The 11,609-nt window shown below is 48.7% G+C and overlaps 3 protein-coding genes across 3 annotated transcripts; 1 reads left to right on the top strand and 2 right to left on the bottom strand.

The window, feature by feature from the left end:
- Positions 1-4,287: 4,287 nt before the first annotated feature.
- BKA55DRAFT_589915 (uncharacterized protein) lies at positions 4,288-6,111 on the top strand (the record flags this gene model as incomplete). Its single annotated transcript, XM_046195014.1, has 3 exons — positions 4,288-4,538; positions 4,572-4,758; positions 4,927-6,111. The coding sequence occupies 3 exons, from the start codon at positions 4,288-4,290 to the stop codon at positions 6,109-6,111; spliced, it is 1,623 nt and encodes a 540-aa protein (XP_046055358.1).
- Positions 6,112-7,057: 946 nt separating this feature from the next.
- Positions 7,058-9,446, bottom strand: BKA55DRAFT_500284 (uncharacterized protein; the record flags this gene model as incomplete). The annotated part of the gene is made up of 5 exons (XM_046186740.1): positions 7,058-7,323; positions 7,382-8,051; positions 8,077-8,134; positions 8,298-9,170; positions 9,226-9,446. The coding sequence occupies 5 exons, from the start codon at positions 9,444-9,446 to the stop codon at positions 7,058-7,060; spliced, it is 2,088 nt and encodes a 695-aa protein (XP_046055357.1).
- Positions 9,447-9,653: 207 nt separating this feature from the next.
- Positions 9,654-10,737, bottom strand: BKA55DRAFT_605618 (uncharacterized protein; the record flags this gene model as incomplete). Its single annotated transcript, XM_046196587.1, has 3 exons — positions 9,654-9,995; positions 10,054-10,347; positions 10,399-10,737. The coding sequence occupies 3 exons, from the start codon at positions 10,735-10,737 to the stop codon at positions 9,729-9,731; spliced, it is 900 nt and encodes a 299-aa protein (XP_046055356.1). The 3' UTR covers positions 9,654-9,728.
- Between the last annotated feature and the right edge of the window lie 872 nt (positions 10,738-11,609).

Raw genomic sequence — 11,609 nt, 5'->3', positions numbered from 1 at the left:
TGGTGACATTTCCTCGACAACAGCTTAATACAAGGGCGGAGACAACGAAAGAGGGAAGCTGACAAGGGGCCGGGAAAAGGTAAAAAAGTCATGACGTTTGAGACTTGAGGGAAATAAGCTTGAAGCCTTATGCTGATACTATAACTCTAAAAGATATAATTCATCAAATCGTTTTGTTTCGTTTTAATATGACTATGGGTTCACTGTGGAGGGATGGATATCAGAAAGTGACGAGGTTGACCATTGGTGGAGCCTGCATGACCTTGCATGAGGAGTCATGATACGACTGGGTCTTGTCTTAGGGCGATCAACTCTATTGTTTTTGAGTGATACAGTGCTTAAGGGATGCTCTCTCTGTCCAATTCAGGGCCTCACAATGTCCCTCTTGTCTTTGCATACTGCAAGTGATGAGACATGATCAGCTATCACAGCGCAGCACAGATACAACACAACAACGCCTGAGCTGTTCCGTCTGTGCTCTCGTCCTGCTGTAAGGTACACACAGCTCAGCTGTGCCTGATTTACTAGTTGCATAGAGGGAGGGGAAAAGAAAGCATGGCATGTGAGACCAGCCAATGATGAGTCTCTGGAGCACAACAACTTGAGCTCTCACTGCAGTAGCTCTATCTACTAATCGACAGAGTGGGCACACCCACACGTGCTGTTGGGATACAAGCGGACACGAAAGTCAAAGTCAAGTGAAGGTCCAAGAGTTGGAAGAAATACAGTAAACTTGTTAGTAACGTGCTTGGCTATGCTCAGCTATCCTTGGCCTGAGAGCTCCCCGCTAATCTTGACCCGGATAGAACGGGATTGACTTTCTTCGATTTCGAAGAGTTGCAATAGCGGTATCGAGGTTGTATTAGCAACTGGTGAGGCTACAAGATGTGGCTGATATCGCAGAAGAGACTACAACAGTGACCACACCACCCGGATAGGATACGAAGAGCGCCAATCTAGGTACAGCTCTTTAGTGAGTCCTTCTGCTACAATGCACTTTGATTGCCATGCAACCTGCCATGATCTTGATTAGTTTGTTTCGTATTGTAAATCGGTTTCGCTGAATTGTCCAAGCTTAAGTCATAGCAGCTTAGATCTTTAAGATATTCTTCATATCTGATGTCATGAAGGCCTCATCCTCGTGGCAACCATTCCCGGAGAGGATATATGTTCACCCTCCAGTTGCTAGCGTGGTATAACTTGAGTGTGCAAAGACACAGAGCATCAGTTCGATATTTTTCTTACTGCAGATAACTGAGTTGAACAGCGGTGGCTGGTTCGTCAGTCTTGGATCATGGCTGATTTGGCGTCATGCACGTACGGGTTGAGAGCTGCGAAATGCCGAAACTAAGTAGACCATGTCTTTACCTGTAACTCTTTCTCTCTTAACTACTGTCGGTGCTTTTTGTTATTTGGAAGATTTTGAATCAAAGACCTTGAGATATAGTTACATTGAATGATGAAATTACCACTCATACTGGCAACAGTCAGGTGGGTTAGTAGTTGCCCGTTATTGGGCCATTAGTGAGCCAGGTGGTGTTCAGTTCCTCAGGCTACCACCACCACAACCTAACAGTTACCTCTTGTTAACTCAGAAAACTGAATCCCTCCAAGGGAAGCATTCTCTCGTATTCAACGCCCTATCCCTCCACACCACTACAGCACGCCGAGACAGCCATGGCGGCATCTAGCTCAGCATTGGTTGTTTCGTCTCATTATGGTGCGCGCTAGTGACACGGGACCGATACGCTAGGGATCATGTTATGATGCGACATTGACCTCCATCCATCCCTTGTTGGCATGGATTAATTGATTCATCCAGGGAAGAGGGAAGAAAACCACTGAATCCATGGCCAACAGCTCATCCTCCTCCCTGCCTGATGCACCAGGCAGATGAGAGAACAAAACAGGCTTTCACAAGCACAAGACGTGGTGGCTGCAGCTCTTGAGTGCATTCATTCATGCTGTGCTATCAAACTTGGTGCTCGTGCTCTGTCAGACCTGACATGTCCATTGGTTCCGACCCGCAGTTCTATCTCGTAATAGCCCAGTAATCGGCGAAAATGCTGTGTTTCGCTTGCAAAAGGCGCCCGCATTCGATTTCTTCGCCGTCCGACCTCTGAACCACATGGTCGTGACCGTGACCGTGACCGCGGAGAACCCGGCCATCGCGAGACCAGTTTCAAAGTCCCCGCCAGTTCTCTTTTCTCCAAGTCGTGTATCGTGAGCTTCTAGCCCTTCAATCAATATCCAGCCATGGATTTGTTTATCGAGTTTGCTCCCCGACCTCCGGGAGTCTCGATTAACACAACAGCCATGCGCCAGAGCAACCACATGTGGCTTGTATCAGCACGGTTATGATGGTCGATATGCTCAAGGTTCTCTGGCCACTCCGCTCGCCAATTCCTATATTGGAAAAGATGACACAGAAAACCCAAGCCATTTCTTTATCCCGACCGCCTCTTTCTCGGCCCATTGATCCGGCTGCCAAGTCTGGGCAGTCACAACAGAACAATGCCATATTTACAACGGGAATATTCACTAACAAATCCCCGGAGACTCCAACTAAGACGCTTGGGGTACCCCACTCCCCGAAACCAAGGCACTTCTTTGGCCTCACTATCACGAGCAAATCGTCGATTGGCGACATGTACATGGGGTGGACGATCCTCACTAGCCATCTCAAGCAAGGCGTCTCTGCTTGTTAAGCGAAAACTCTCCTCATGAGGCTTGCTGACATTACATACTGCCTCTGCTCACCCTACCTTAACCTTACAGTTATCTCTATGGTTACAATGCTAATCACAACCACCTTACTCGTGCCCTTTTGCTATCACGACAAGCAGGTTTCCGCATCTTTGTTGTGTCATGGCTGGTATGGCGCCAAGTCTCCCGTCCACGTAGCGATGCTGCGTTCCTGGACCTTCACGACAGACTGCCCTGGCTCCAAGAGGCTCGAGAGTTTGTTGGCTGCTGCTGGGCACTAAACGTCCAAGATGCCGATTTACTGCGTATCAAACTCCAACGGAGTGACCGGCCCTGCAGTTTGCATCGACAACAAACCGCTCATACCGTGCTGTGGTATAGTTCAGCCTCGGTTACCGTATACTTTGCTAGGTGCATATTGGCAGAATGAGTTTGGCTCAACTGCATCGTCAAAGCTGGCTGATGTTGTCATCCAGCCCGAGTTGCATTGTTTCCACCTCTTTTGTTTACGAGTTGCTTTCCTCTGAGCTAGCTTGTCCTTCCCCCCGCTGTAGGTCACCGAGTGCTACGCGGTTCCGTTGAGATGCAGTCCCCATTCCCGCTATTTGCTGTCTTTTACACAAAGATATCGCGGGTTCCCTTCGTATCCAGGTCTTATTCTAGCTGCTCATGCCGTCTCCCGTCTTACTAGGTTCCCCAGACTGAATGCAGGCTGATCTAGTGATCAATTGATTAAGTGAATGGCTAAACCAAGCGGGTCAATACGGCCTGGCCTTACACAACCTGACAACCTGGTAGCCTCACTCACTGAGAAGGGCAGGATCTTTTGTTGAGCTTGGAGGGAGGCCGACATTTCGGCCCTGCTGTTGCGGATCTGCCTAGCTAGGGGGAGCTTTCGAAACCTTACGCAAAGGAGCTCCTAATTGTCTTGGCCATTAACCAACACAGTATCGCTGACCTCCGTGCATGATATTGACATCACGTCTTGGTTCACCGTCGACCCAGGTTCCCACTGTAGGAAACCTATTGCCTTTCCCAGCCGATTGCTAGCCAGCTAGTCCTCTCGATTGCATCCCTCATGCATCACGGTTGCTCCAGTGAGCTCCAGCCACATCCTTTGATCCCTCTGATAGTGGTTGGACTCACGATGTCCGTATCACATCTTGCCAATATTCACACCCCTCCCTCATGATGATTATCGTCCCCTCGCAGGTAGAGTCAGATTAATGCACCCGAGGGTAGAGTTGGGAGAAGTGAAGTCTCTGGGGTGACCTAGCCTGGAAAATTTGGAGGTTGTCAAGGCCAACTCGACCAACCTCTCTCATCTTAAGGCAGGTCTGGTTCGACAAGTTACAGATATAAGCCTGCAACCTTCTCTCGTTTTCCTTCCATCTCTTACATCCATCTCTCAGCCTCTCTCACTTCCCGATCAGCCTTGATTGGATTTGTGTATACACAAGTAACCAACTCGTTCAGGTTACTTCTACCTTCGCTCAATCAAACCACCATCGCTTGCTCACAGCTTGCACTCGCTTTATAACACCTTCGTTGATATCACAAATCCTCTCAACCTTCTTCATCATGAAGTTCGGTGCTGCTCTTCTGGTCTTGGCCACCTCGGCCCTGGCTAACAACATCCGACGAGGAGGAGATGAGTATGAGAGCCCAGACTCTGAGAGCGGAAAAGACTACGAGACTGGCGAGAACGAGTACGGACAAGATGAAGGATACGGAGAGAAGGGCGGCTACGAGCACGAGGTTAAGGAGGTCGCTGTGACCTACACCACTACCACCGTCTGCCCTGTCACCTACACTCATTACAAGGAGGGAACGTGAGTTTTTCAGAGCCTATCAAGAGACTGCAGAATGCTAACCAGATACAGCACCTACTGTGAGACAAAGCTCACAACCTCAACACTCGTTGTTGCTGAGACCAAGACTGTCGATGTCACAGTCAAGGAGCCTGATGTCACCAAGCACTACACTGATGTTGACTACGTTACCAGAACAACAGTGTGCCCTGTGACCCAGACCAAGACTGTTGCTGGAGAGGTCATCACCGAGGTCTACACGACCACCAGCATCATCTACGACGTTGTCAAGTCTACCGACTATAAGCACGTTAAGCAGCCTGATGTTACCAAGCACGAGACAGATGTTGTTTATAAGACACGAACAACAGTGTGCCCTATAACCCAGACCAAGACTGTTGCTGGAGAGGTCATCACCGAGGTCTACACGACCACCAGCATCATCTACGACGTTGTCAAGTCTACCGACTATGAGCACGTTAAGCAGCCTGATGTTACCAAGCACGAGACAGATGTTATTTATAAGACACGAACTACTGTCTGCCCCGTGACAGTCACCAAGACCATCGCCGGTGAGGTTATCACTCAGACATATACAACCACCAGCGTCATCGAGGAGGTCGTCAAGTCCACTGACTACGAGCACGTCAAGCAACCCGATGTTACCAAGCACGAGACAGATGTTGTTTATAAGACACGAACTACTGTCTGCCCCGTGACAGTCACCAAGACCATCGCCGGTGAGGTTGTCACCCAGACATATACAACCACCAGCGTCATCGAGGAGGTCGTCAAGTCCACTGACTACGAGCACGTCAAGCAACCCGATGTTACCAAGCACGAGACAGATGTTGTTTATAAGACACGAACTACTGTCTGCCCCGTGACAGTCACCAAGACCATCGCCGGTGAGGTTGTCACCCAGACATATACAACCACCAGCGTCATCGAGGAGGTCGTCAAGTCCACTGACTACGAGCACGTCAAGCAACCCGATGTTACCAAGCACGAGACAGATGTTGTCTACCACACCAAGACCAATGTCTACCCAGTCACTGTCACCAACACTATTGCTGGAGAGGTCATCACCAAGGTCTACACCTCTACCGAGTACGTTGTCGAGAAGGTCCACACTACCGTCTACGACCAGGTGAAGCAGCCCGATGTCACCAAGCACGAGACAGATGTTGTCTACCACACCAAGTACGAGGTCTATCCCGTCACTGTCACCAAGACCGTTGAGGGTGAGGTTATCACCAACGTTTACACCTCCACTTCCGTCATCGTTGAGAAGGTTGCCACCACCGTGCCCGCCATCGAGACCATCGTCAAGACCATTGGCAAGGGCGAGGTCGTCACCCAGTACTCCAAGGTTTACCATACCGTTGGTGGCGGTACCGTCTACGAGACTGTCGCTCCTCAGCCCACCACTGTCCAGGCTCCTGAGACCGAGGTCGTCACTCAGCCTGAGGTCACCGTCCCTGCCACTCCCACCATCGCCCCTAAACCCGTCGCTACTGGCGCTGCTGCCGCCAACAAGGCTCCCGTCTTTGCCTTCGTGGCTGGTATCCTCGGTGCCGTCGCTCTCATCTAAAAAGCATGAGTCAATTAACTCAAAGCCCAATAGCGCCGCCGGATTGGTTCTTGTTTTATTCTTTTTACCCCCTTGACTTCTCTTAAAACCCAGTTGTCCCTGGGAGCAGGGCACAGACTTTTTAATTCATCGCGAGTCGTTGGAATCGCATATATACGCTCCTTTGCAGGACATGGCGAGGTAAAATTGGGAGGATGCTTATCTTGGGGTATTTAATGTCGCGGAAGAGGGTGGTTTGTTATTCCTTATCTTCACTTCTAATGTATATATTAATCTCTTGGCTTATATCACGGTATATTGGAGGAGAAGAGATAGTTTAGGATAGGATATGATATGTAGTTAATCTGGAGACGTGTTGTTGGACCATCTCTGCCTTCTCTAATGTTTCCTTCGTGATACCTTTAGACTTAAGTACGATGGTGTTCACCCGGAAACCTTACTTTGACAACTCGTACTGTAAATTAAAAGGCTGGAAAGGCTTTGAGGCTTGATGCCTTTATGTCCTATTAATGGACATTTTGAGGATGCTCCAAACGCATGTGAGAACGAATGAATCCTTTATCTCCAACCTTCTTTCTTACCTTGATATTTCTTGCCAAGATCCTACAAAGATCTTCTAGAAATACCCCTTTTGTCTATACCGTTGCCATCACCCAACCTCCCTAATCTCACCAAAGCTCTGTCCACGCCTGTCTATGACTGAGGTCAAAATACCCTGACCCTAGAGAGTAAGAAAAGCTCTAACCATAACCAAGGTGCTAAAATGAATTAGTCTAAAGGCCCACTGAGTTATACTAAACTTACCTAAGTCTTTTGTCGTTTAGAGTAAACGTCCCAAGTTCCTTGCTTCCCCAGCCTGGGTCGTATATAACCCTCAAGATCTTTTGTCTATACCTTGACTACGAAGAAATCTGTAGTGCAGATAGAAGTGAGCGATTGGTGGCGTTCAAAAAGATGGCTGGCTTTGCTGATCTTCGGGTCCCTCCAATGTCATCTCTACATCATGATCATCGGTATTGCTCACATCCAGCGGTACTGTGAAAGTACTTGTGATGAGGGGAATGGATAGAGGATCATCGGGGTTATAGACGATGCCAAAATACTCTTGCCCCAAAAGGCAATCTCTGATGCAGTATCGTCTGAACTCCTCTGTGATAACCACCTCCGAGATGTGGCATGTGTCGTTGATGCAAGTTGGAGACTCCGGGAGGACTATATATTTGTTAGCTTTTGTCGTATTAGTGAAAGGAAAGGGATGGAATGGACTAACTGTCTCGAACGAGAAGAGCCTCCTGGAGACCCGAACATGTTGATGTCTGGTGCAGTTGGACATGATAGTTCGAACCACTCTCAGGAGGAATCAAAGTCTTCCAGGAGACATTGGCGCAGTTGACTCCTGAACCTGGTTCAAAGTTCAGATTCAACATCTCAGAGTGTGTCTCCTCTTGCGCATAGTCTATCATTCTCTGTCTAGCAATGGCTTTGTGTTGGGCACAAGATTCCTCGTCAATGACGAGCTGGTCGAGAACGTACTGAAACAGGAGACTCGAAGCTGTCGCCATCAAATATACTAGTGGTGCATCTCTGAAGCTGTCATTTCTCTGCCTCAATTCGCACTCATCAAGCCATCTGTTGGGTATTCGGACGACATCTTCTTCTACGAGAATATCCCAAGAAGGAAAACATAGTCCTATAAAAAACATGGCGCGGAGGGTTTCTGTGTGTTCGCATGCAAATAGGCAGGATTGAAGAGCCTTGCCGACGAATAAGGAGATTGGAGTCTTGTCTGGAGAAACTGACTCTTCTATAAGGAATTGTGGAATCAGGTCGTACACTTTTCTATCGATCGTGTTGTAGGGCTTCAAGATGGACCAGTATGAATCTCGCAATTCTACTGCCTGTCGACCAAAATTCGGAAGATTGTCTTTGCATTCGGGGTCCTATCCAGAGAATGCTAGTACATACCAAGCGGAAAGCCTTAGCAAGGAGGACATACCAGTCTTGAGCTAGTGGGACGATACCACTTTGCACGATCAAGAAATAGATGATCTCCGAGAAGAAAAACGGTGTCTTTCTTGATGAACTGCGATGCCATCTCAGCATCTCCCCAGCTCCAATCGTTGAGCAAGTTGCTGAGGTGTACCACAAGATGAGGTTTCTGCTTCAACGCCAGATCCTAGATGGACATGATAGCTTGGCACTCTTCCTCAAGCGAACTCATGTGCTTCCTCTTCTCATCTGGAGTTCCGTAGAGGATATTGTAACCGTATCTGAGCTGCTTCTCCGACAGGCTGGCATAGCTCCTGCGGTTCGTCTCACTCAGGAGAAAACCTTTAAGGTAGAGTTTGCCCCGGAACTTGGCATCAAGGATCAGATCACCCATCTCGGTCTTTACGATGCCATCATCATCGACTTCCTGTAGAAACAAGATAGGTTCGCACCACATGCTGAACTCTCTTGGAGTCACTTTCGAGCGGAATATGTATCTGCCTCGCCCGCCTCTCCCTGGTCCGTTACTATCTCCACCAATGGTGAAGATAGTATCTGTTTTCGGATGCGGACGAAATGGGACATACTGGCTGCCTTGAGGGACTGTCGATCGTCGAAACTCGTTGATTTTGTCTTCATTCATGGCTGTCAGAGTGGCCTTGAGTTCGCCGTCTGGGTTGAAATCGAACTTGTACTTGTAACCACCCGCTCTGCAGGAGACAGCATGGTTTGTACCGGCTCCTAAAAAGTTGAGAACCGCTCTTCCCAAACCGAGTTCGGAACGATGAGCGAACCGAACATCTCGAGGTTCTTTGGGGGGCTCGACTTCAGGCAGGACCATCTTGGGCTGCAGAGTCACGTCTCGGGTGACGATTGTGACGGCACCGCCCTTACCATCTCTGCTGTTCATGAAGTGAATGTAACCAAGATCTTTTCCGGATCTATCCTGCGCAGTGAAAGCGATCTCCGCGATGATCTTTGCGTTGGCGTTGGTTTGTTTTTCACGCTTTTCCAAGACGACGTTAAAGTCGGTCAGCTGCAAGCCAAATGACTCGATGATTCTGTCTCTCCTGTAAGGATTTATGTCAGCTTCACTGGCTAGACGTATATATTCCTATGACTTACCACCACTGGAGTAGCTCGCAGAATGACTCTTGGCTCGTCAGGCGGGGGTTCAGAGCCGTGAGCCTGGTACTGATGACACATCTTGGTGCAATTTGGTCCAAAGTAGGTACTGTCTTTTTCTCTTCTTTTTTGTCGTCGGGAACAGGATTTGTCATGATCTCATCCTGCTCGAGTGAATCGCCGAGTGTTGGGTCACTCTCGGAAATATTCTGGCTCGACATCTTCACAGTATGGTCGAGGAACTAGGATGCCAGGCATACAAAAAATGACAAGAAATCGAATAGAAAAAGTGGAAATGATGGCATATTTGAGTAGTTCTAAAGACTACTCATCTTTGTTGGCTACGGATGTAGGAATAGCACCAAACGGGAGCCCGCTTCAATAGTCGGAAAGGAAACGCAGACTCCCATTGAACAGACCTCCCGCCCGCCCTATTGTAATACCCGTCCAAAGAAAAGAAACCCATCAGTAAGTACTCCACTGCCACTGAGTACCAAGCCACACTACTCCGAGTATCGCTTTTCATATACCTTGGCCACCGAGGAAATCATTTTCATTTCCCTTTTCATAATTCCTCGATACACTTCTCGACCAAAGGTGTCCTTGACGTTACTGGAACGCCAGCGCATGCGTTCACGCGAGAACATGACCCCGCGGTCGGCATTGTCAGGGTCACCGGCAACGTTGTTGAAGAAATCGAGGACTGCTTCCTTGCTGACGTCTTGGTGCTTGCCTGAAGCCACAGGCCATGGGACTTGCTGCACGATAGACTGAAAGTAAGGTATCGTTAGTCATGTTGTAGAAACAAGAGCATAGTCAGATACTTACGACCCCTTTCTCCAGCCCAGATTTCTCCAGCGCCTCCCACTTGGATTTATAGCGTCTCCAAGCTTTTAGGGGATGAATATCATCATCGTCGCTACCATCGCCCTCCGAGTCCGACTCAGACTCGGAAGGGATGTCGCTAGCTTGAAGCCTGTGCCCAGATTTCCCGGAGTTCGCGGCAGATGCTTCGCCCAAATCAACTCCACGACGAGTCACGGGCAGTGGAGATGGAGTGACGAACTGCACTGCTCTCTTCCGAAGAATGCCAGGCCGCTTCTGGGGAGTGTGCTTCTCCCACTGGTTCTTGTTAGAGTCAACCACGACAAGGTGAACAGGACAGTTACATACCTTGACCCGGGCCGCCTCTGCTTCCTTCGCCGCCTCCGCTGCATCTCGAAACTTCTGCGAAGCATCTTCTAGCTCCGTATCAAAATCAGCGTGCTTATGGGTAAAGCACAGAAGGAGCCTTACTGCCTCTTCGAGGCGCGGATGGTCAGCCCGCTGCTCCAAGGGAACACTATTCAACCGGCTCATGAGGTGCTCATGCTCCCTCACTTTAGCGGCGCCAATGACTCTGTTACAGGGGCGACCTTGCGACTTGGAGAAGCCAATGCACTTAACTCCTTCCCTATAACTATGCGGAAACACAGTTTTCGAATCTAGGACCTGGTCTGAGGAAATGGTCATGTTGACGTCTGAAAGGCAGATAGGGGGTATGGTCAATTTTGACTAGATTGGTAGATGTAAGGTGAACGGTGACAATTGAGCGATGATCCGGGCGACATGGTCAGTGACTAACTATTTATTAGAATCAAGATGATGTCGGATGACAAAGAGACTCATCATGGGGAATACCATACTACTTATAACCTCCGGACCCAATACAGTAAAGCGGACGTCTTCTTTGACATTCTGACATCAAATAGCATCCTACCAGCTTCCATAATACTGCTCAGCCATGTAAGTGGATGAACAAAGAACCTGCATCCTAATATCTCCTTCTTTCAGAGCCCATAGCTAACATGCCCAGAAAGTGATATGTGACGGAGCTTGTCTTACAAGCAAAGCACGGTCTACTACATCCTTGCTGGCCATCACTGGGAACACTGTCACTAATTAATATCTACCAATAAAAGTACCCTTGGGTTTGATTCATTGCTCGGATCAGAAGGTGCTCTCCCCGACGGGAAGCTGCAGGCACTTTACGAAATTCACGATTGCCACATCCATGCTTGGTAGGGTCTTGTGACCTCCACAAAACAAACATCTCACTGAAAGTGACGTTTATCCAATCGTCTTCACAGTCATTGAATGAACAAGTGGCATTAGAATGATGGTATCCGGCAATGTCAGAGTGTCCGACATGCAAGTGTCTGCCGCGTGTATATGCAGCTTGCCCTTGTTCAAGCTATCAAAGATGATGAGGGTCATGTACCAGGTTTCTCAACTTGAGAAACGATTCTGAAGCCAACGATTTGCTACAGTCATTGATACCAGGGTCATCTGGGACAAATTGGCTCACATGCTGGCGGTGAGAATCAGTCACTCTTTGAGAGAAT

This window comes from Fusarium redolens (genome assembly GCF_020744475.1).
Source record: "Fusarium redolens strain MPI-CAGE-AT-0023 chromosome Unknown BKA55scaffold_2, whole genome shotgun sequence".
Lineage (NCBI taxonomy): Eukaryota > Fungi > Ascomycota > Sordariomycetes > Hypocreales > Nectriaceae > Fusarium > Fusarium redolens.
The sequence above is the reverse complement of the archived record's forward strand: the minus strand, read 5'-3'. Positions and strand labels throughout refer to the sequence as shown.